This window comes from Trachurus japonicus, chromosome 3, assembly GCF_045865225.1.
Source record: "Trachurus japonicus isolate A0001 chromosome 3, Traja_1.0".
NCBI classification, from domain to species: Eukaryota; Metazoa; Chordata; class Actinopteri; order Carangiformes; family Carangidae; genus Trachurus; species Trachurus japonicus.
This window is the reverse complement of record NC_140909.1, coordinates 35,908,129-35,933,864: the sequence shown is the minus strand read 5'-3', so window position 1 is coordinate 35,933,864 and position 25,736 is coordinate 35,908,129. Positions and strand designations below refer to the sequence as shown.

General features: G+C 42.8%; 1 protein-coding gene across 1 annotated transcript; it reads right to left on the bottom strand.

The window, feature by feature from the left end:
- Positions 1 to 702: 702 nt before the first annotated feature.
- pcsk6 (proprotein convertase subtilisin/kexin type 6) lies at positions 703 to 24,645 on the bottom strand. Its single transcript, XM_085771684.1, has 21 exons — positions 24,342 to 24,645; positions 20,202 to 20,306; positions 19,078 to 19,179; positions 18,857 to 19,000; positions 18,670 to 18,746; positions 17,542 to 17,630; positions 17,274 to 17,446; positions 16,975 to 17,187; positions 9,154 to 9,254; positions 7,834 to 7,937; positions 7,570 to 7,687; positions 7,094 to 7,282; positions 4,239 to 4,375; positions 4,002 to 4,148; positions 3,802 to 3,904; positions 3,469 to 3,665; positions 2,576 to 2,663; positions 2,386 to 2,489; positions 2,107 to 2,236; positions 1,909 to 2,021; positions 703 to 932 (listed from the first exon to the last, which is right to left on the bottom strand). The coding sequence occupies exons 1-21, from the start codon at positions 24,498 to 24,500 to the stop codon at positions 835 to 837; spliced, it is 2,691 nt and encodes an 896-aa protein (XP_085627810.1). The 5' UTR covers positions 24,501 to 24,645; the 3' UTR covers positions 703 to 834.
- Positions 24,646 to 25,736: the final 1,091 nt, after the last annotated feature.

The window sequence follows — 25,736 nt, the reverse complement described above, 5'->3', positions numbered from 1 at the left end:
TTGTGTGACCCTATTTCAGTGAGTGTCAAAGTTGTTTTAAATAAATGAAAATAAATAAATGTTTTAAAAGCATGTATCAGATTTGTTATAATATACATTTTTTATTCATGTTGGTTTTATGCCATTTGAAATGAAATTGAACCACTTTTAAACAAAAGTAAGACTGAATGCCCTGAAAATGTCTAATGGTGTAACCACAGAAGAATGATAAATATTAAATATTTGATCCATCTACAGTGAATTTAAGTGTAGTTATAAAAAAATGTGCTTTCTTCTGAAACCATCAAATTGAAATAGATTTTTTTGTTGTGTTTCTACAGGACACATCCTAAAACCACAGCTTTTCTTCTAAATCTGGCAAATTATGTAAAATTAGTCAAGAAACATAATGTTGCATTGCTAAGTAGAATTACATTTATTTGAGTCCAGATTTATTTTTCTTCTTTGCTAGTGCTGTGAACTGTGGGTGGAAATACCAGACTAAAACTGACTAAAAAAGATTTATTTCTCTCTTTGTCACAGTTTAGATTGAGCTCCATTCATCCCAGTATATGAATAAACAATGTTTTAAACAGTAGGTCATACATCATTATGCAGTTTGTACATTTACACATTTGAGTATTTGTACACATTCCACATATTGTACCTTTAAATCAGACCCAAGACCTTTAACACCTGCAGAAAAACAACCGAAGAGCTTCACTCAAAGAGATGTGTTTAATGCCCTGTTACATTTTGCTGAAAAGCACAATTAAAAGTCATTTTAACTTGAAATGATAAATGATAACTAAGTTAGGTTTAACCCTGATAGAGAGTGAGAGAGCAGCGGGTGTATCATCCGTTCATCAGACAGGTACGGCAGCAGAACTGACGGTAGAGCTTCTTCTCACAGAGACGGTTGGACTTGACCATGTCACAGAAGACCTCATCAGCTGACAGGGACAGAGAATCAGCACAATACTGAGAATACATGAACTTGCAGTCTGACAAGTTCAATATGATAAACTGAAAAACCATGACTCAGGATAACACAGAGAGAATGACTTTACAAAAAAAAACAACTCATGTTATCCTTGAAAATATTTCCCAGCTATCACTTCCAAACTGCGATAGATCCTTCCACAACTTCATCTCAAATACACTGGACGACTGAAATGAGTTGTATTAAGGCCGAGATGCAGTTTACAGGGATTTCAACATTTTGGCAAATTTGCCCATTATCATAATCTCTAAAGTAATAGCAGTAGGTTTGTTACCTTTTATTGTTGGTGCAAGTTGTTTTTAGATTGGCGGGGCAGAGATGCAGGCTGCTCAGCTAACGCTACAGAGGTGCACGGTATTTCCACGTTTCCCCCATCAAACTCATACACAATCCAACAACTCCAAAACACTCTCGTGGACAAGTTGTGACCTGCACATTCACCACGCTATGAAATAATAACGTATAATTATGTAACATTACGACACATGAGGAAAATACTCGGAACTACTTGCGCTTTTGAAATCACTCCGCCCAGCAGCCATGTCTGGAATGTAGTTCTGGCTACGCATTTGCCTCGAAAACAACGCTTGTAACGTTCCATTATTATTTCATAGCGTGGCGAATGTGCAGGTCACAACTTGTCCAGGAGATGTCCACAGGATTGTGTATTTGATGAGTTTGATGAGAGAAAAAGACGGAAATACCATATGCCTCCATTGCGTTAGCCAAGCAGCTCACGTCTCTGCCCCGCCGATCTAAAAATAGCTTGCACCGACAATTAAAGGTAATGAACCTACTGCTGTGACTATAGGGATTATGGCAATAGATTTTCCAAAATGTTGAAATATCCCTTTAAGACTTGAAGCCAAGAACTGACATCCTCCCTTGTCCTCCCTGTACAGGTTCACTACATCAGCTGAACTCACCGTTACTACATGATGCATTCACGATACATGTCCTGCTGACCAGACTGTAACCCTCTCTGCATCTGATGCAGGTTGTTCCCGGGCCGGTGCAGCTCAGACAGTTCTCTTCACACCTGGAGCCACAGAGCAACATGAAGCCAGCAGAACAGATCTGAGATCAGCAAATGATTGAGTCAGTGGTGTCTGTGAGTCACTCACCTGTGACACAGTTTATGAGGGACTCCTGCTGCCTCTCCAGAGTAGTAGCCAGGAGAACAGGTGTGCACACACCTCCAGCCCTGCTGCATGTAGCCCCCAGCACACTGGATACACTCCTCCATACCTGGCCCTGCAAGATTGAAACCTGCAGGTCACTGGGTCATATATTACCAGCAGCTTTTGAAATAAGGAGATATCAAATATTTTGACACCTACACTTGAATCTTTTTAATCACAGGTCTGTTTCTCTCAGGATTCTGCAAATACAAACACACTGACCTGTACAAGTCCTGCAGGAGGAATGGCATGAGCTGCACGTCATCTCCTCCAGGTGAAAAAAGGTTCCATTGGTGCATTCAGGAACACAAGTCATCCCTGCCAGACTGCAAACAAAAACCACAGCTATGTTACAATATTTCTTAAAAATAAAAGCTCAAATATTACCATGTGTGTTGGTATGTACATGTACCTGTAGCCTTCACTGCAGGCGCTGCATCTGTCTGCGTACATTAGGCATCTCATACAGGTGTCGTGACACCTCAGACACTGTCTCTGATCTGCCACAAACAACACACACTCAGGGCCGTTGTATCCACAAGTTTCCACGTCATCTATAGTCAAAACTGGAAGCCTGTTTTGCATTTCCAGTGGAATTGTACGTTTACGTTTCCATGGTTTTCAGTCGTTGTCATAGTTGCCGTAAACGCATGGATCTATTAACGCTGGCTTTTAACACAAATGTGATATCCATTGTTAAAAGCTGGTGTGATGATCCATGCGTTTTACAGATTTTCATTGAAAAAAAAATCCATGCATTTACCGCGACTACCAAAACCATGGAAACATAAACATAAAATTCCACCGGAAGAGCAAAACCGGCTTATGTTTTTGACGTTCGGAAAAAGGTGGGTAGGGGGGAAAGGTGAAGATAATTCTAGGGGCCCAGCACCAAGTAGGGCCCACAAAAAACCCAAGTAGTCTAATCTTTGTATGACTGAATTATTCTGCATAAAACCCTGACTAATACTCATAGTAATGCTGCATTAGCATCAAAACAAAGTAAATAAAAAATGATAATACATACGTAGTCTAAGAAAAAAAGTGGAAAAGTCAGGGGACAGGGGCCCACTTTAGTATTCTTTCAGGGGGCCCAGAATTCCTAGCAACGGCCCTGCTCACACTACAGTCTTATCATTCTGAAACCTGCACTAGGCTGAAACTAACACACCCCAGTATGTCCCACAGCCGAGCAGGAAAACTGACAATATGAGAGAAAGGTTGTGAAGCCCTGATGGATGCGACTATACATACTCAGTTATTTAAAAAATAAAATAAAAACAAGAACTAGATGTGTGAACTTACTCTGGTCAGCAAAGTAGCCTGTGGGGCAGGTCTCCACGCAGCTGGAGTTGAGCGTGTTGAGGTAAAGACCTCTGCGACAGGAGAGACAGTCTCCTGGTAATCGACCCTCACATCTCTCGCAGCCTCTAAAGCAGCGTCGACAGCGACGGGACGCTGTGTCCTCGTAGTGTCCCAGTGGACAGTGGCTCACACATTTTCTCCACAGACAGAGAGGGGACAAAGGCAGTTGGCACAAAAAAAACTGCAGCTAATGTGAGAGAGGCATTGTGGGAACCAAAACAATCAGCTAAGAAGCTATAACCTCTGCTGGTCTGCCTATCAGCCTGGTCTTACCTTCCACTTCTCAGGCTGCCTGAGCTGAAGTGGACACAGTTGAGACAGTGGTCAGCATCTGGTCCGTCACAGCCCTGGTCTCCACATTCACTGTGGCAAGGTCCTTGATGGACACCACATGGATCATGATCAACAACACCACCACCACCACCACCACTGTGTCAGTGTGTGAGGACGATGAGGTGTTTGGATCTTCTCACCATTGTACTCGTCTTCCTCCGACTCCTCCAGGAGCTCCTCTGGCTCTGGGATCTCCAAACCCCTGGAGGAGGCATGCTGAGCTCCGTGGGGCTGGTACGGGTCCTGAGATGTGCCATAAAGGATCAGTGTCCATTCTTTGAGGTTGCCTGAGTCGAGGAGCAATCATGATAATCGTGATACATCTTTTGAGGTTTAATGTAAATGTGAACCTGAGTGTATGTGTGGTTGGACCTTACCCAGTACCTCGGGGTTACGTGGCTTTGACGGTGAGTCAATAATCTCTAGAGTCCATGTGCCTTCTGCCCTCTCACCCCAAAAATGAACTGTCATGAACTGCCAGTCCCTGAAGCCCTCGCTGGAGCTGTCAAACTTCCTGTGGACAGTGGAGCAAGAGGGGGGCAGATAAGGTCATGTACACACATCCTTCTTCTTTTTGCAGGTTTGAAGATAATGATGATCATTAGAGAAGGTTCTTATTGGTGTTTGATTGGGCCATCATGTTAAATTATTAATGTGGGCTTGACCAGGTTAGAGTAAGTTTTGTTCTGACATACCTGGTCAACTATTAAAGCTATGGTCTACATTTTGAAAGAGGATGAGAAAAATTTGAAAAAAGCACCTCTCACACACCCCCGCCCCTCCCCTCTGAGCTCGTATGGCCCGCCCCTCGGGACCTCCTCGCGACACGCCTCCCCCCCCTCCCCTCACAGAGCAGAGCGGACTCGGAGCAAGCAACAAGCCTGCTGCCTGCAGAAACCAAACGCAGCTTTGAATGCAGAGTAAAATGTCATATTCACAGTCACAACTTCCACAATAAAACCAAAGATTACCTGTTCAACATAAACTCAGCACCGCCGCTGCAGCCTGGGTCTCTCTGCACCGCGGCGCCACGGAGCTGCAGGCCCCGACTCTTCCTGCTCCTCTTCCCCAGACACAGCACCCTGTCCTGGGTCACCCAGCGCCAACAGTCTCCCTGTAGCATGAGGCTGTGCTCGGCGCTAGCCCACTAATACCGCCTCGTTACCGGCAGCTGGTGCACAGCGGCGGCATCGGGGCTGGCGCCGCCGCTGTGCACCAGCTGCCGGTAACGAGGCGGTGCCAGTACCGTCGTCGCCGTCCCCGGCAACGGGACCGCGGCGACCGCTGGTACGAGCAGCGCCGCCATTAGCAACCATTAGCACAGCCTCATGCTACAGGGAGACTCCTCGCGCTGGGTGACCGGCCACAGGGTGCTGTGTCTGGGGAAGAGGAGCAGGAAGACCGGGGCCTGGAGCTCCGCAGCACCGCAGTGCAGAGAGACCGGTCAGGCTGCGGCTGGAAGCAGCTGTGTGTCGGGGAGAGGAGGAAGACCAGGAGCTCAGCAGGGCCGCGGTGTGCAGGGTGCAGAGCACCGGTCAGGCTGCGGCTGCGGCTGGAAGCAGCTGTGTGTCTGGGAGAGGATCAGGGAGACTCGACGCGGTACCGGTAATAAGGCCAGCAACACATTCTGTGCTTCTGTACTGTGCTTCTCTGAATCCTAGTGGGGCTTTTTTTCGGCGGACCGACTGGGGGTGGGGGGCAGCAGGCGCTGAATTGGTGGGTTCATGTGTCTGTGGCTGAGCAGCTCAGAGCGGTTACAAACTACTTGTAGTTTCTAAGCGGAGGGGGTGGGGACGAGGCGGGTCGAGGAGGAGCAGGAGAGACGAGGGGATTGGATGGAGGGTGAGAGCCAGTGGGAGCCGGACGGGGCGCGCGGCGCCCATTGGTCAATTTCTATGCAGGCCCACGGCTGATAGACTGAATGGATTTTTTTGGTTCTTTTTGCTATTTATATTGTGTATATCGGACCACAGGACCATAATCACTGTATAAACGATGTTAATAATAATTACCAATGCTCCAAATCGTAGACCATAGCTTTAAGTATGATATTTGTGAGAGACTTTTTGGGATGTGATAGCATTTCTTAGGTTGCAGGGAGACCTGGTGGGACATTCAGGAAGAAGGAGCAGGGGTTGAGAAGAGAGGAGGAACCAGTATAAGGGCTGAGGACCAGCTCCCCAGCAGAGGGCAGGTAAATGGGGCCTAGGACTACTTTTATTCTCTAACAACTTTTATTCTCCACAGATGAAGATACATGTGGCAAACCGGACGTTCTGAACATCTCACCATGACCTTTATCACTGAATCACAGTGTGACAAACAGGCCTCATCTAGACAAGTAGGGTTGTGATGGGGTGGTGGGATACATCTTGGAAGGTGGATCTTTGCTGGTCCTGGTGAGGGAGACTTGTTGCACCTACCATCTGATCCTTCTTCAGGATCCTACAACTGGATAAGAGAGCTCAGCTGTCCTGTGGTGGACAGACTCCAGTCTGGTTCATTTCAGAGACAGGTTGATAGGAGGCTGCAGCACCAGCCATGGCCAAATGGCAGCAGGCCAGGTGGGGAAATCTGCCACGGGTTAGAACTAAGGGGCACTCAGAACCACAGGAGGGTCAGTGATGTCAGAAAGGGGCACCTAGCTGAGGCCAGGTGGTAATGCAGCCCCAGTGGAGTGTCTTGGGACCACAGGGGACCCAGGTCGACTGGTGATCTGGTGTTGAGCAGGAGAAGAGCTGTGGAGACTTAGTTATGACTTTACTTCCTGTGCTGCCACACTATTTTGAATCCTACCGAACCAAAATGCCCAGTGACTGTAATCTTTGACCTGGTTAAAGGGATATTTCAAAATTTTGGAAAATTCACCTATTGCAATCCCTATAGTTTTAGGAGTAGGTTCATTACCTTTAATTGTGGGTGTAAGCTATTTTTAGAACGGCGGGGCAGAGACGTGAGCTCTGCACGGTGCGCGGTACTTCGGCCTTTCCTTCATCAAACTCATCAAATACACAATCCAACAATTCCAAAACTGTTTGGAACTCTGATGGACAAGTTGTGACCTGCACATTCACCACGCTATGAACTATCATGAAAACGGTCCAGACCTCTGCGGATAGAACCAGAACCACCGGACTATTTGATAGAACTGAGCCTTTAATAAAAGGCCACCATGATCTTCATATACAGTCAAACCTAAACTGTACATCAGTGCACATAGTTCAGCTCTCACCTCTTGGCCAGCAGCTGTGTTCTCGTCCCCAATGGAGAGATGAGGTTGATCTCCAGGTCTCCTCGTCGTGGGTGGGCTATCAGAACCTTGACCACCACATGCTCCAGGTAGTCCACGTGATGCTCGGGATCTTCTGAACATCCGGATGTGGTGATGCTGCTGTTTACACTCTGACCAGCATGGATGTACCTGAGCATAGATCATCAGTGTATCATGAAGATTACATCTTAGCTGTTAGAATATATTGATGTCCATGTAAAGTACATGAGCAGAGGGTGCACGTGTCTCATGATGGATGTCTTGGAGATATTTATGGTAAATCTTTAACAAAAACCTTTGATGTAATAGATAAAGTCATATAATTTCAAACAGGTGTTGTCCAGTTGGGATCCCATGAGGTGAGTCTGTGTTCCTGTGCCCAACCAGGTTGAGTTTTTTTCAGTTGACACACTGCACCAACCGGCCCCTCACCTCACCTGGTGCGTCGCTCAGGCTTCTTACTGCAGGTGTGCTGAGAAGGAACCGTCCTCCACTTTGCAGCCTCCAGTACCATGGCCTCTGCATCCACCAGACCAAAACCATACAGGTGGCTGACTGATCACAAAACCCAGAGCAAAGAAGGAGAGTATGAGACCCTACGTAACCTCATTTTATTTAAAACCACATATCTTTATACTTCAAGTGTTCAAGTATAAACCAGTGGATGTACTATGTTAGTATAGAGGTAGAATGCAGTGTGCCTCTGTGTCCCGCAGCATTGGTCTTCCAGTCATCAGCTTTCAGGTGGACAGGTCGGGATGTCTTCACCAGAAGATGCTGCACGTCCCTCCACGTCAGCAGAAGGCTGCAGAAACAGAGACCCAGCTCAGATCATCTGACCAGACACACTGGCTCATCCTCTCTGTCTCTGCCAGTGACTTTTCTTACGGCTCTACCTTTGGTCAACTTGACCTTACAGTGAATTCACACATGTAGACACATTGATATTAGGAAGAAGTGAGAAACTATTCATTAAAGGATCAGGGTGGTAATGATTCTATATTGTTCTAAATGTTAGAATCTCCCATGAAAAGAATCAAACCAGTATCACAGGTCCTCTAAAGCCATTGGTTCCCAACCTGGGGTGCGGGGGCCCCCTCAGGGGGGTGTCAGAGATTTCAAGGGGTCCACAGAGCTTTGTCTGTTCTAAGGTTGTGAAGTTATTAGTGCTGGGCTTTCAGCGTCAAATAAAACAAAACTCATCAGTCCAGTTACTTTGCCACCTTTTGGTGCGGGCCATGTTATTAATTATCTCACTTACTTGGGTATTTCACTCTTGTCTGGGGCCGTTGACTCGCTGTTTTGGTTTGGTTGTGCCGAAAAGAGACAGACTGCTTGCCGAAAAACGACAGGAATGCACATCGGCGGCTTTGCATTTACCTCGAAAACAACTCGGCCTATTATCATTTCATAGCGTGGTGAATGTGCAGGGGTCCGTTCCAGAAAGCGGGATTAGTGGAAACTCTGAGTTTTCCAGCTCAGGCTCAGTCAACCCGGAGCTAGGGATTTGACTCAGAGTTTGTTGAGCCTGCTTCCTGAAACGGACCCCTGGTCACAACTTGTCCACAAGAGCGTTTTGGTATTGGTGTCATGGTATTTCCTGCTTTCCCGCAAAACTGTATTTGTATTTGTGTATTTGATGAGTTTTGCAGGAAAGCAGGAAATACCATGAGCCTCTGTAGCGGTTGCTGAGCAGCCGGTCCCAATATGCACACTCGCTCACACTTGGGCACTTGGCGTGTGCGTTTATGAGCTAGTGTAAGTGCGCAAGTGTGCCCCATTTCTCCAACAACCAAAAGTGCAGCGCGCCTAATTTGCACTTTACCCACACTGACGGTACGACCGCAACGGACCGGTATTGGGCCAAGTATAAGTCAACCCTCTTGACCAAACCAAAAGCATGAAGACCACCACTGGAGGTCGTATTCAATGGAATTAAAACACCAATGGTTGACAGACAAACACACAGATACTGAAGCAGAGGGAGAGATGATTATGACAACAAAGAAAACAGAACTGACTTGGCCTCCAGGGCGAGGGCTATGATTCCAGCCACAATGGGAGCAGAGACCGACGTGCCGGTGTGACCGTCAGTACAGCGCTGACGTAGGTCAGTGGTCACCTGCAGGGAGAGCACAATCACACGGACGTGTCTGTAAACAGAAGCCATCCACATAAAATATTAACTCAGTATGACATCATTTGATCAGTCGTCCCAACTTGGTGGAGTTTATGTACTATCCAGTCAGGTGAAAGTGGATGTGATAATTACATAAAAGATGTGAAAAAAGTACCTAGTATTACTTCCTGTAACTACAATATCACAGTAAATGTACTTACTGCGTTTAGGCCAGGGTAAAAGTACATCTGTGTCACAGATTTCACTGTGCAGTGAAGTGTCACCTACTTTGACCACAGATTATTGATCCTGATTCAGCAGCATGTTATTGTTGTTTTCTATGCTTTCGTCTCCTCTCTTAGACCTAAACTGAGAGATACTTTATTCATCCCAAGAGAAATTCAAGCATCCAGTAGTGCAGGCATACATATAAATGTATATACATATAAAGGCATATATAGCAGTATAACGCAGAGATAAGAAAAGTAAGAAAAATATACATCCATATAAACTATATTATGTTATGACTATAATAGTAAAATAGAATAAATAGAGAAAAAAGAAGACATCGGTACCAACACTGAACTGTTTCTCAGATACACATGGCTTATAAAGCAATAAACAGTGTCACCAGCTGTCAAGACCTCTTAGCTGATCTGGGTCAGATCTGTCCACAGAGTCCAAACTAAACTGAAATGAACTGAAAACGTCACATATTTACACTGAAGAGGTGGAATATTTGTATACCTGCCACTGAAACAGCTGGACTCAGTGTGTTTGTGTGTAAGTGTGTGTGTGTGTAACTTATTGAACTGGGTTTGGACTGTTGCCCACAGACCTTGAACCTTGATTCTCACCAACATTCAAGCAGCAGTGGTAGCAGATGTTCTCTCCAGTAGTAAGTGCCTAAGAGCTGAATTAAGGACCACAGTTTCAGGACCGAATTTCTAGCCCATTTTTCTTGTTTCTTGTTGTGCCAGCACAACCTAGTAATTAGAGATACCAGAAGCTGGTTTCAGTTGATTGGACCATAGCTGAGCTGCAGAACCAGTAGTGAAAGTCCTTGCAGTACTTGATATAGTGTGTTTCAGTTCTGGCAAGCTCTTGGAAGCTGACCCTCTTTAAGATCATTACACAAACAATTAGCCCCTAACATGATCATTCTACCAGAATATATTTTGATTCCTATATTCTGGAGTAAAATTAGTTATATTCATTTTAAGTTAATGCTGCTAACATGTAGAATTTGCATAATAGATAATAGAGGATATGTTCTTATAGTATTTGACAATGCAGCCCCAGGAATACAGTTGTGTATTCCAAATGATATATAATATCATTATTCTAAGTGTGGCTGGGTCAATAAAGTGATCATTCACATACTGACACTCCATTTGTCGTCCATTTACTTCTACACAAAATGTTTTCCAAGTCACTAGGTGGCAATGTTACAGTTTTTCTCAGTCGCTTTGGTGCTTTTCTCACATCACTATTTAACATTTGCACAACAGTTGCAGTGCATTTCTCAAAACAATTAGTACAAACTGCAAAACCTAGTGGATAACCTGCAAAAGTGCATCACTTGCTCAAAAGCAAGTATTCATGAAACTGTCAGTGTCTTCAACATGAGAAGTCCTGACACCATCGTTTATGAACAAGATAGTCAAATGGCTTTGTCATGTTTTCATTATTCTCTAAGTGTTTTCTAAAAACAGGTCTTGGTGACAGTACCTGAAAATGCTCAAGACAGCACCATGCACTACTTGTACAGCCATGTGAAAACTACAGTAAAGTTACACATTACTGTATTTCGTGGAGTAACTGATATTGAATACATATGTTTCATATTTTTACTGCATTTGCTCTTTGCAATTCTAATTTGTTCACAGCACTGTGCAAAATAAAAATACGCTACAGTCATCTATTTAGAACAAATGGAAATCATTTGGGTAGAGCTGTGCACAACTGTTAACAATATTGTAACTGAACCTACAGAGTACTGTAAATCATTCCTGCATATCCAGATGTTCCTGTCTGTCTGGCCACATGTTTTTATCTACATCACTGTCAACTGTAACGATTGAAACGGATTCAATATTCCCGAAGATATTGTCATCCTTGCTTTGTATCATTATATCTCTCTCAACCTCATGTCATTGTTTGCAATCACCACAAATGGCTTCTTCTTGTTGCAGAGTAAAAAGGGCTCAGTCTCTTCCAGCTCTGTGAGGTTGTCTTGTAATCCTGTGTGGTGCAGAGTAAAATTACTGTAATGTGCATATACTGCATCAACCCATATGACTGTGGAGTACAATACTGTAAAATGCTAAAATGCTGTAGTACAGTACCATACTGTAAATATGGCAAATCTTTACTGTAAGTAAGTTGCTGTAATACACTACAATACAGTAAATCTGTACTGTAGTAAAGCTGAAGTCTAAATGTCAAATGTAAAAAGTTCTTGTCCCACTGTAAGCTTAATGCCTGACACAATGACTGTAGTGCAGTGAAGATTGTTTAGTGCTGAATTACTGTCCAATACTGTTCTCCCTGAAATGTTTATAAAATTGAATTCACAGTGCTGCCCTACAAAGCAAAAAGGCAGTAGCTGCATTTTTGGTCGAAAATGAGTTATTATCATTTTCATGACATTCAAGGCATCCTTTGTTATGTGACAAAATATCTTATCTCAAATGTGTGTCGTTTTGGAGAAAAATGGTAGTCGTTTTTACAGTAACTGCAAAAAGCCCTAGTGAAACAAAGCAAGAAGGCAGTAACTACCGTTTCTCTGTCAGTTACTGTACTTTTGCTTTGTTTTACTTAACATAAAAACAACCGTGTTGCCGCAGAGTGAAGTTACTGTTTCCATGTTTCCCATACCCCGGTTTCCTCTTCTGAATATAAAAATATATTTATGATTTCCGATATTTCCTCATTATCATTACTCAATCAAAATGATTTTGTTCTGCCCTGTTGAATTGGAGTTAGCCTAACTTGCCTATATTGCTTCAAAGTGAAGTTGACAGTGCTTTAAAGTTAATGTGATTTGTTGTAGATATAGGCAGTACATTAGATAAACACACCCAGATACACATTAATCTAATATTCACACATAAGAATGTGGTACTATTCAAAATATATTGTCCTAATTTGGGCCTTGATACAGTTTAGGAATGTGAGACACTTTAAGCAGCAATTTCAGCACCAGAATTTTGGGGTGGAAATTATTGGCCTAAAATGGTCAGATTACTTTGGGTTTGGTATATCCATGTTCAGGGAAACAAATGGTTCCAATTAGTCCAAATACAGTGTATCTAACACACCTAGAGCACAAGTTGTGACAGAATAGTTTTTGAAGAATTTGCAGTTACTGCCTTTTTGCTTGGTATGGTGCCACATTATTGGCAAGTAATACAAAGCAAGAATGCAGTAACTGCAAAATAGGGGTAAAACATCAAATCAAATGTGAGAATTAATATATACAAAGAATAAGCTAATACAAAGTAACAAAACTGCCTCATGTCCAATAATCTACCTACAACTACTTAGGCTGGACAACAGGATAACTTTAAAGTCATTTTTCTCAGTTCGGAACTCTGCGTAGTTACTGCCTTTTTGCTTTGTAGGGCAGAGTGGTTCTCCCAACATTTAAAATTAGATTTTGACAACTAGTTCAACAATTTTGTATGTAATGACTCAAGCAATGAAATGAGGACTGTTAGTTTTATAGGGAACGGCTATTCAGCATTCATAAGTATAGTTCATTTTGACTGACATGACATAAGCAAATGATGATGTTATAAACCAGCAGAGAATTGTATGAGAGCAACTGATACATGTCCAAAAGCTTTTGCAATTTGTTCAGAGGAATAGAAGGAGACATTGCTACTATGATGTGGACAAATGACTAAATGTTGTGGAGGTTGAACTAATGAGAATCTTCATTCTGATCTGAGAAAAGCACCAAAGCGACAGAGAAAAACTGTAAACAACACTGTTGTGAAACTGCAGCTTCCGCGTTTGAAGGAACTCCACACTCCTGCTCCGCAGCCTGCAGGTGGCAGTATGAGTAACAGAAGACAAAGGGGTAGGAAAAGCGGAAAATATGCTGGTACAGTAGCAGAGCAGTTAAAGCATGCAACGGTTTCTGCATTAACTTGTAAAGTTGTGTGCACACTTGTTGTCATTCCAAATATTTATTGTTCCTATTGTGCCATAGGAATATTGCATCATGTTTCTTATTCCCATATCTATAAAAGGCCAGGTCGTCTTTCATTCTGAGAAAGACCAGCAGGTCCAGAATAGAAACAAAAATAAACATATGCCCGTTTTATGTGTTTGGTTTGTCTTGATTGGTCATGTCTCTATAATCATGTCTCTATAATATCATGTCTCACTAACGACAGCTAGTGTGTGGGTTCCCTCTTTGTTCAAAGGTCACGATCAGAGAGATGAAGACATAAAGAACTGTTTAACTGGCCTCCACCTTAAACACAGTCAGGGAGAGCTTGTTCTGTCCTGACTCTGGTCAGTTTAAACCACAGCATTATATTGACACTGAGCCAAAGCCAAGACCAGTTTCTCATTATCATCTATCACACACACACAGCAGGGCTCAGCATGAATACCTGTGTGTGACGCAGCCTGGTGTAAACGCTGATCATCATGTATTTTCATGTGATCATTTCTCACCACTGTCTGGGAAAATAACTGACAAATAACTAAGTCCAGTTGCTTTCGATTTAACCTCCTTTGAAAGTCTGGGAAAACACATCTTCCTCTGAGCTTTGGTCTTTACACATCCACACACACGCGCGCACACACACACACACACACACACACACACACACACACACACACACACACACATGTATACACAACCTGTAACAACCTTTGTACACGATGGCTTGACAACTCTGAGTATGCTACATGTCTCGCCTCATACCTCATCATGAAGGTTGCCTAGGGAGCTGATCTCACTATAATGACACATCAAAAGTCTCAGAGCTTTGGTCAACAGATGATAACAGTGTTTTTTCAGTCTATCGGTCAAATAACAAGAACATGAACACATGAACACATATACAGCTCAGCTCCAACAATGTGGCTAACTGCATATAGCATTCTGTCACTAACACAAGCTGTGACTTCTGATTTGTGGCAGGGCAAGATCAGCAATGTACATCTTATGTAATGTAAATGACACATGCACATGAATGAACATGCAAGCTGTGTCAATTTATTCCTCACTATTTCTCTGTTTAAGAGCACAACAGTTCCATTTAAGTGGCAGAAATCTGATGATGATAAAAAATGAGTCCCTTATCCCAAGGCTATACAACTGTACTGTAAATATGGATACTCAAGCTTCATGTGTGGACATTAACAAATAAAGGGAAAGTCAGAATTATAAACTCTTGCTTCAAAACACATGTGAAGGTATAAAGGAAACATTGTCTATACTGCTACTCCATGCAGGATGGAGGCACAGGGAGAACATGCAAACTCCACCCAGACAGGCCCCAGCCCCAGCCCTGGGAAAAATACTGATCTGAAGCAAAGGTCCAAACTTAATTCATTACAGACAGACATTATGGAATTCACACCTACCAACAGCTGAATCAAGGAGAAGGACTGATTCAAAGATGCTGGCTACTTATAGCCAACAGTGTTCAATGGTGAGCCAGTAAGTTTTACTGCATGGAAAAAACTCATTCATGTAATTTATAGACAAAAAGAGCATGCTGCAAATACACTGTATTATCTGAAGAGGGATTAAGATCCTGGAAAAATCAGCAAACGGCCAGGAATCTGTTATTCAGAAAGCATTCCAGGGAAACTGGACAAAAACAGGTGTTGAGGGACTATAAAGGATTTTGCAAACTTCATAAATGCCTGCATGCAGAAACTGTAAAGAGTCGGCAGATGTCAGATCAGATGGAACCGACAAGTTACAAAGGCGCTTTTTAATGGCAACCAGTTTCCCAGTGTCAATGGCTTTACAGTATTTCTTTTGTTCTTCTGCCTGTAGCTCTGTCTGCTCCCCTCCAGCCCTGACCCTCAGCCTTGGGTATCCCTGCTCTCTGCTCCCTGGACGAACCTGCTTTCCTGCTCTAAGCCCAGTTCCAGCCCCAATCTAACACCCTGTTCCACCCAGCTAGCCACATCCCAGACCTATCTATCCATCCTATGTTCCAGGACTCAGATCAAAATCATCAAGTCTCCTGGGTGAAGTTGGGTTCACAACCTGCCTACATGATGGTAACTACATAAAGAGATAGTTCAACATTTTGGCAAATTGGCCCATTGCCATACTCCCTATAGTCATAGCAGTAGGTTCGTTACCTTTATTTGTCGGTGCAAGCTATTTTTAGAACGGCAGAGCGGAGGCTCATGGGATTTCTTGGTTTCCCTCATCAAACTCATCAAATACACAATCCAACAACTCCAAAATGCTCTCGTGGACAAGTTGTGACCTGCACATTCACCACGCTATGAGATAACAACGGAACGCTATGAGACAGAGTTGTTTTAGAGGTAAATTCATGCAAAGCCGCTGATGTGTGTTGCCTTCAGGGACAGTTTTTCAGCAAGCAGTCTCTGTATTTGCCTTGAAAACAACTCTGTCTCGTAACGTTCAGTTATTATCTCATAGCATGGTGAATGTGCAGGTCACAACTTGTCCACCAGAGCATTTTGGAGTTGTTGGATTGTGTATTTGATGAGTTTGATGAAGGAAACCAAGAAATCCCATTAGCCTCCGTAGCGTAGCTCTGAGCAGCTAGCGGCTGCCCTCGGCAGTTCTAAAAATAGCTTGCATCAACAAATAAAGGTAACAAACCTACTGCTATGACTATAGCAATTACGGCAATGGGCCAATTTGCCAAAATGTTGAACTATCCCTTTAAAGGATGTAAAAGACATGATTACCCCAGACACAATGGATGTTTCCAGGGAAGGACAACCAACAAGTCTGTCAGTGATTGTTGGAAGCTAGTCTTCTTTAAGTTGCCTGGCTGAGTTTTAACCTGACAGTAATTAAATGCATGCGTTAAAGCAGAAGTAAGCGATATTTTTGTGTTAATATAAGTCTTAAATAGTTATATCTTCCGACAGCAATCACTTACATAGAGTGTTTGGACCGAAACACGGGTCTGTCAGTCACTCTGCTCTGCTCTGAGCCAAGGAGAAAACATTTATCGTATCCTACAGTTTTTATCCAATGAGGAGAGAGAATGGCATGAAGGGCTGTGTGTGCAGCCAAGGGATGCGCGTGGATGTGGTGACGTAGGGACGAGGACCAATAGATCCATGACGAGGGCGGGGGCTGCTAACTCCGTCGGCTGACAAGACGTTATGGTGCGTTCAAGGCAACTCGTAACTCGTGTTTTTCCGACCTGTGAAGTCGTACCAGTTCGATCTGGTACGAGTTCACGGGTCGGAAGTTACGAGTGGCCGTTATAGTGACTTTCACAGGTAAAACAGGTCGGAAAAACACGAGTGGGTTGCCTGGAACGCTACAAAGTCGTAAGTCGTGACTTGAAGCTGTAATTTACGGTTTCAAAAGCCTGCCTGGAACGCAGCATTAGCCAAAACGACCGGATCGCTTACTTCTGCTTTAACTCTGAACCACTCTGCTGCTAACCAGTCAACTGTCACCAGGAGGAACTGTACATGTGTTGGTTCATGGTTGCAGTTACATGTGGATGAATCCAGTACTTACAATCTTCCTCTCATTAAACTCTCCACTGCTGTAGGTGGTGGCTATGATGGAGCTGCAGGCCTCCAGGTACCACGGCTTATTTCCATTCTCTGTGGTGCTGGAGATGGAGATGGTGTAGATACTGCTGGTGTAACCATCACATGAGCAGTGATCCCCCTGCCGGCCACCGTTACCTGAAGCCCACACAAAAATGGACCCCAGGCCTTTGCGACCCTGATGGATGAATACTTGGTTTAGTTACAAAATCAATCAAAAGTGCATACATTTGTTTTTTCTTTGAGTCCCAACTCCCATCTGACCCTCTTGATGCCTTGCTCAAAAGCCTGCTTGGTTAGCGGCCCTGGGCCATCCACTGTCTTGCCATCATCTTTTGGCCCCCAGCTCGCACTGTAGATGTCAATGTAGTCCGGTCGGATTCCCAGGGACTTGGCCTCAACTATATCAGTCACATCCCCATCCAGCATCCGAATTCCTGCGTCCACGGTAACATACAGTATGTTTGGCTATAAAGGTGTTTAAAAAAAAAACTGCATTTATTTTTCATCTGTTGGGAAAAGCAAACCGTACCTCCAATGCGAGCGTCGTAGGCAACCCCAACGATGCAATGGGAGTTATTGGCAGCCGCTGCTACTTCACCTGCACACCGAGTCCCATGTCTACATGTGAACACAGGCAGGAATTACAAGCTGGGATCTGTTTCCTGTGAACATGTCCAGTATAAAACAACCTGTAACCATGTAAAGACTGGTGGCGAGGACTGTTGTATAAACCACACCACCTGGAGAGAGATAATATGCACATTGTCTTCAACATGTTATTCTAGCATCACACTTCTCAACAACCTTTGTGGAGTAGACAGAGCATGTCATCCTAACACTTATGTCATCACTTCCAGATGTTCAGTGTAGTTCTGCTGCGCATGTAGCACAGTCACCTCACTGGCTCCTCAGGTTCATACCCTGAGTCTGGGGCATCTTTGTGTGTGTATGTGTGTGGGTGTGTGTGGTGTGTATGTGTGTGTGTATGTGTGTGGGGTGGGGGAAGGGGTCACATGTTCTCTAGGTTAACTGTTGACTCTAAAGTGTGAATGTAAGACAGGAGCTTCATGGAGCTAAATTGGGGTCAAATATTTTGTACTTAAAATTTGAAACTGAAATTTCAGGTTTTGATCTTGAATTTAAAAAATACATCAACGTATTCAAAATAAAAATAAATGTACAAAAGGTTTTTTCAGGTTAAATATAATTATGATCATCTCTGGTAATTCTATTGAATAAATCATTTATTTTCATTTTTCACTTTCATATGTTTTGATATTTGGGATCCTATTTCTTTCAGTTACATGTTTTATCTTTTCAGATTCAGATCTTTCTTTTTCAGATAAAACATGCAACTGAAAGAAATATGATCCCAAATATAAATGATTTATTCAAAAGAATTACCAGAGTTGATTATAATTATATTTAACCTGAAAAACCCTTTTGTACATTTATTTTTATTTTGAATACATTGATGTATTTTTCGAAATTCAAGATCGAAACTTGAAATTTCAGTTTCAAATTTTACTTTTTCAAGCACAAAACATTTGACCCCAATTTGGCTCCATACTTAAGCCATTTGTTTATAAGACAAGAGGTTATCTTTAGAGCCGACTGAAAGGTGAAGCTGGTTGAGACACTGATGGTTCTTTCTTACATGTTTTCATTGCGGGAATCATAACGAGGCATCGGGTCGTGATCATTCCCGTTCACATCATAACTTGCAAGATGGTCCTGCAGAAATGGTTGAGGACAAAAGAGGAGTCAGTATACACTACATCGTCCTGTGGCTTCTCAAAGTCGCTGCATCTATATCTGTAGATTTCAGCACTGATAACACATACGTAGTTCTGCGCAAGATCAGGGTGGTTTCTCTCAATGCCGTCATCCAGAATGGTGACAACCACATTTTTGCCGGTGTAGCCCCGCTGCCAGGCTGACAGGATGTTCATCTCTGTGCGACAGCGGCTGTTCTGGTCGCTGCAGTGCTGAAGAAAAACACATCACCTCTCATCTGGTTTCATCAAGTGGAAATAGTAGATTTGAGTCAGTGTCCTGTACTTACAATGTACCACATGTTGGACCACTTAGGGTCATTAAAAGTTGGCCCACTATGGGCATACCGCTTTACTCTTGGTTTTACTACCTGCTGTTGGGCCCAGGCCACCTGCAGATGGACACGGAAATGAAAACAGTGTAAAACAAGAGTGTGACCATCTCTTTTACTTTTATTTAATTTTCTTTTTTTTTCTTTCATATTTGTTTCTGTATAACCCTGGCATTGTTTTTACAGATGTATTTCTTTTTCTTTATCCCTTGTGCCCTGACATTCGTTGTTGAAATGCATCCAAGGAAAACTCAATAAAAATGATTTGGAAAAAAAAAGAAAGAGTAAGACAGTCTTCCACCGAGGCTCCTTTGAACAGACTTACATTTAGATAGCATATAAATGGATTGTATGAATCAGTCTACTATAATATATTTTGGTTCAGTCCATGGCTCCTCCAATCTCTGTGTTAAACCAAATCATCAGTATATGAATGTGTTGGCTTATACAATTAGAAAAATATCTTTAATTCTTTGTGTGTATGAATCACAGCTCTTGAAACTGGCTGATGGCTTTCCTCAGCTGTCAGACCTGACGCCTGCTTGTTGCTTGTTTCATTACAGATGGTCAGACTGCTTCTTTCTGTGAGAGTAAAAGTGTTAGAGCTCACCAGTTGAGTGACAGTTAGCAATGTACATTTATTTTGCAGCTGTTTGCTAATTGGATAATGTGGCATCACATTTTGATCTAATGAGAGCTTCACAACAAAACACAAAATGGTTTGTAATAAAATCTCAGCCACACTGGCATTCTGTCCAAGAATCTGTTTCCCCTTATGAACTCATTAACCCGTTAATTTTTATAACTATAAAGAATTCTATAACTTTCTAACAGCTGAAGTTCAAAAGAAAATTGGAGATCACTCTTTTCAGTGTTGAATAAGCAGAAGTGCAGCGTAGTTTCACACCACTGATGGACTGATGAAACGAAGGGAACACGGTTTGACAGACCTCTGTGAACTGCTGCCAGTGTTGTACTCTAAACTGTGGCTGGGGTTGGCAGCTCTGCTTGGAAGGTTTTAGACAAGAGGGGAAATGTGCACGTGACCATGTCTGCTCTGTTGTACGTTGAACTCCACTCACCTTAGGATCCATATGGATGAAGCTGTGGGGGCCCTTCAGGGAGTACAGAGCCCTGCGAACCACTCTTCTGTGGTAAAAGTGGTAATGGTCCTCCAGACTTCCTATCTGATCAAACACACCACCAATAATTAATATGATTAGCATTTAGCTTCTAATCACAAGTATTATAATGTCTTTTACCCTGATGTGATCTAAAACTCACTGTTCCACATTCTAAACACACTGCAGTCATCTGTATATAATATACTGCATCATTTAATAAATATGCAACCTCTCTCTTGACTCTGCACCAAAAATGTGAGCAGGATTCTCTGCACACATGTGCACAGCTGGCAGGCAGGAGTCAGCCTGCAGACTACTGCTACTCTGACTCCAAACGTCCCTCTTCATTCTCTCACATACAGTATTTCTTGTTGTTCTCTTTTACAGACTCTCAACTGATAAAGAAGGAGTTTTAATGCCAGCTTTACTGTTTAGAATTGGTCAAGTAAGGAAGCTGGTGACAAACATATCATCTATGCATTTTGAAAATACTAATAAGGCTGTAGCCAACACAGTATACATATTTACTTTACTTTATTGTTTTATTGTACGTGGACAGTCCCAATTAATCAACTGCATTAAATACAGTAAAAAGGGCAGCTTTAGCCAGCATGGCTAATATCCTGCTGTAGTCCCCGGCCAGATGAATATGGACATGTTATGTTGAATTCCTTTTTTAAACCATGGGATATTCATTCATCATTTGGCTGGTGTTTATCTTTTTCTGTGGTGGCAATGTTGGAGTATAAATGTCTCAAATTTGATGTTTTGTTATGTGACTTTTACAGAAAAGCCAACTGCTGCCAAGCCTTTGTCAACAGGACACCAGCCAGTGACAGAAACTTAAACTACAATGACTGCTAGGCTGGCATCCAGAGACAGCGGCCTCCTGCAGAAAACAGATCATCCTTTGTCAGGCAGAACACTGCTCTGAGATCAGTTGTAAGGAGAGTAAATAGGCTTTATTGATAACATTAGCTTCAACAGATGTCTGCTTGGAGTAAAAGTTCCTTCACTCGCCAACATCTGTCCCCAGAGGTGGACACAATCATGTCCTTTCTGCTGCTGCAGTTAGCACGCTGACCAGTGTGGTGGCAAAAATGTTGTTCTTTCAACTGAAGTATTTAAAAAAGTATAACTTAACACGTCAGCTGTCTTTCTTGAGTTTTAATAAAAGCATTCATGAATGGAGTCACACAAACACAACCGAACAGGAGTACAGTCAGTGAGTGAGTGGCCTGAAGATGTTCTCAGGCACTCTATCTTTATAGTAATATGTGGCCCTGCTACGGCAGATCAAACAAGAACACAGACAGAGAAAAAGATCAGGCACACACCCCCCTTTGCATTCTACAGCCTTTCTGGCGTTAGCTGACATCATCTCTGCACTAGGTGCAGAGACTTACTGTCTTTGCTGTTTATCAAACAAATTCATACATTCCATCTGTGTGTGTAACTGCTCATCCCCTGTCATGTGAATGGCATCCTCCCTGGGCTGTAAGAGCTGTCTGGAGGCCATACGCCATAACTTTGTGCCACCTCATGCTCGGCACTGATCATCTGTTGATGGCACCTTACAAAGCTCACAGAGCCCTGGAGGTCAGAGCTCCAGAGAGTCTATTTCTGTGTCTGGTGTACCTCACACTGTTATCACCCAAGGAATTAACTGAATAACACTTTCCACAAGGAGCAAGGAATGTCAGTGATTTTAGCATAGCCATACGACAGTCATGAAACATTCAATGGGTTACACCAAAATTTTCCATTACACCAGCTAGCTTTGGCCCATATGTGTCTTTCCCATAGCAAGCCAGCGCAGCCTCCTGTCTGGCCTCAGAGCAGAGGTCATAATAACCTGCTGTCATGTCAGCACGACTATGACTGAGGCTCTGTGGACAGTCACCACCACTCACTGTACACAGGAGCAAGACATGCTCCTGACACAAATGACACAAATATGGATTGTGTTGTACAAATGAGACTACAGAGGTTATCTGAGACATAAAGCATCATCATGTTGAACATGAAAACTGATCTAGGCCTACAGCCTCATTGTACTCACACTCTTACAAATTGTTACTAACAGAAGAGGCTTTTATAGAAGAAGTTATGATTCAAACCAAACATTAATGGTTATGACATTCAGTCATGTGACCATATACAGGAGCTTGAAATGAGCTTTTCACTTCTGCTGATCATATCTAGGCATTTGACCAGTGTCAGGGCTCTCAAGTCTCTCTCAGTTTCAATCAGTTCACACGTCACATCAGCCAATCAGAAAAAAAAGTATTTCTTGTTGCCGGGTTAAGTCTGGGTTTCCGCAGCGCTGCAAGCACGCGTCCTAGAATGTGCATGAATGCTCGAAAATTGGGCTTTTCTTTTTTTCCCCCCGCGGTCCGGCCGAGAATTAATCCTCTTGAGTCCGGCCGCATCAGGTCCAGGCTTCAACAACGGGATCGGACCGAGGTCGGGTCTTTGAGAACTGTAGCAGGAATGAAGCAGCTTAAAAACTGCTCAAACGGGCGGTCGTGGTCTTTGAGAGGGTTTGTACATTTACAAGAACTTGCAGAAAATAGAAATAGACCCAGCCTCTTGAGACCAGCTTTTATTCGCTACGCCCAATCAAAGTGCCGTCTCTCACCTACATCCGCGGAAAGCCACACTAATGGGTGTCAGTGTAGCTCTGGCAATGCACGTTGGGTGTCTTCACCTACGTCCGCAGAATGGTGAAGGCGTGGCTTTAGAGAGAAGTCTGAGGAAAGGAGCTGGGACTTTTGACTTCTGTATTTTCAAAATGTGGCTAGAACCGTATTTCCAGGATCTCCAACCCTATAATTATCGCCTCGGCTGGCTGAGGCGTGGCCAAAAAAGTACCAGGTAGCAGGCAGGAGGGCTAGAGCCTTGAGAGAGACTTTGCAGATGTGGAGTGAGGGAGGGAGGGAGAGAGGGAGGTGGGGGCAGGCAGGTCAGAGAGGGGGAGGGAGGCAGGTGAGGGTGGGTAGAGGAAGGAGGGAGGAAGATAAGCTGTTTTAGTTTGACCATATATTTGTGCTCTTTGTTGCTTATTTTGGACCTTCTAAATAGGAATAAATTCATACTGTGGAGTTTACTGTGGCATTATTGTATGGTGAGATTTTGATATTTTCACATGTGGTAACACTTTACAATAAGGGTCCCTTAATTAACGTTTGTTAGTACTAAAGCATTCTAATGTGTTAATTAATGCTGAGTAATGCATACATAATGAAAACTAATTACATTATTCAACTTTTATTATTACTTAATAATTTATTAACTTTGACTGCTTAGCTACTAATAGGCTACATTCATTAATGTGTTTCCTAATCCTAAATAATAGGCTACATAATAATGATTGTTAATATATCTATAAACAGCTTAATAATGTACTAACTAACGTTAATTAAAGGACCCATTAAAGGACTTGTTATTGAGGTAGGCTATGTGAGATTTTCCTTATAGCCTACATCCCTACCACTACTGCTGGACTAAGTGTCAGCGTCACGGACGAGTTTTGCTTGTCACAGTTTATTTGTAATAATCCAAAAGTCACCAGAAAAATCCCATTGATTTTTTGGGGGGAATGGAACATTACATGCTATAAAGTCAGGGCTGGATTACAAACATGTCATCCACACAGCACTCTATGATGTCTGTAAGCTTTGACTGTTTAAGCGCACCTTTGAACGATCACCCCGTCAAGAGACATGCATGTAAATAAGTTAATAGGTACAGATACATTAATGATTCTTCTGCGGGAGATGAACACAGGCCAGAGACAGTATTGTTTCTGTAAACGTTGGATAACACCAGAGAAACAACTTGTTTGTACCGGTAATCACATAAAGAGGCTAAACCTCTCAGCATTTTTGATTATATTAAGTGGGTTAAAGTTAGAAGAAATCCACGTGATGTCACGTGGGTTTGTTTGTTTTAAATTTGGACCGTTTCTAAAATCCGAAGAGTTATAAGTGTTTAAAGATCATTTAACGTCATAATAAAACCTGTCAGGGAACGTTACGCAATGCAGCTATACAGTGAACATGAAACATCCACAGTAGGAACAGAGTGCATGGTTACCTGTCCTAAGTTTATATATCCATATTTGTCTGCGATGTCATCAGCCTGCCCCGGGCCACCTGTGATCCGCACCGCCCAGTGGTTCACAAAGAGTCCGTGTCCTGAAAGCGAGTGACTGAGATCAACGGAGAACACGGTGAGAAGCCAAAGTATGAACATCCTGTCTGCGCAGTCGAGACCGCAGTGGCTTCGTGGGAGAGGAGCTGGAGCTTTAGTCCAGTGCGCTGCGCAGCTCGGAGGGAGTCAAGTCCGTCCTGGTGTGTCTCCATGCCGCCGCCGCTGCTGAGCGCACAGAGGCTGAAGTCCGCGGACCACAACTGACTGCTGCCTCCACCTTCACTGAAACCACATCCTGCTCCAAACACCCAGAAAACACTTGCCACAAAAAAAACTGGAAGGCTTTTTGCAGACATTTAGATGAAGTAAGATGACATGTGGAAGTATGTGGAAAAAAGGAATATAATTGTAAAAGATAGGGTGAATTCAGGTATATTGGGACATCAGGTAATTTGGGACAGATAAGGAAAAACAGTGCTTCCACTTGCCTTGAATGGGCGATGGCAAAGTTAAAGGTGCTGATACATTCCTTTGGATGTCTACATTAAAAGTCACATTAAGTATTTTGGGTGACATCACACAGGGGGGTGTGGTCAGGATCAAAGAGGACGCTGACCCCAAATATCAGGAGGTCAGCAAAACGGCATGTGCTTTTGTTGGAATTTAATATAAGGCTATTACATTTGTATGACTAATTTACTGTAGGTATGAAAGTTATATTAAGATGTGTGATGCATTGGTGTACTAAAATAAACAAACATTGGTTTGTGAGGATGTTTACATTTTCTTAATTTGGACATTTTCTTGCTGTCCCAAATTACCAATAGTGGTATGGTAATTTGGGACAGCATGTTCAGGTTATTTGGGACAGTGTTTCTGGGTTTATATTGAAATATTTCAATAGTGTAGTCATATCTTACATGCTTAAAAGTGAGAAATTCTTACACATATAGGGAAAACAAGTACCTTTGTACATTTCAGAATATCATATCAGTGGTTAATGTTGAATATGTGACGTGACGTTCAAAAATAGGTCAGATTGTTTTATCTCTTATTATGTCATGAGTTATCTTTATTTTATATATTTATATTTAACAAAATATAAAAATAAATGTATTTTTAAAAACATGCTTGCTTCTCCTGAGGTCAATAGTCTGCTCACAATATGTTTTAGGCTATTAAATCTGCTGTTTGTTGAAATAATTAGTATATTTGGTTGATTTGGTTACAAATCACGAGATTATAAACAATACACAACATAAAAATAATAGGCTATAGGCCTAATATACATAAATAAGCAATCTATTCATGCCTTTTTTAATGTAATTGCAGCTCCAT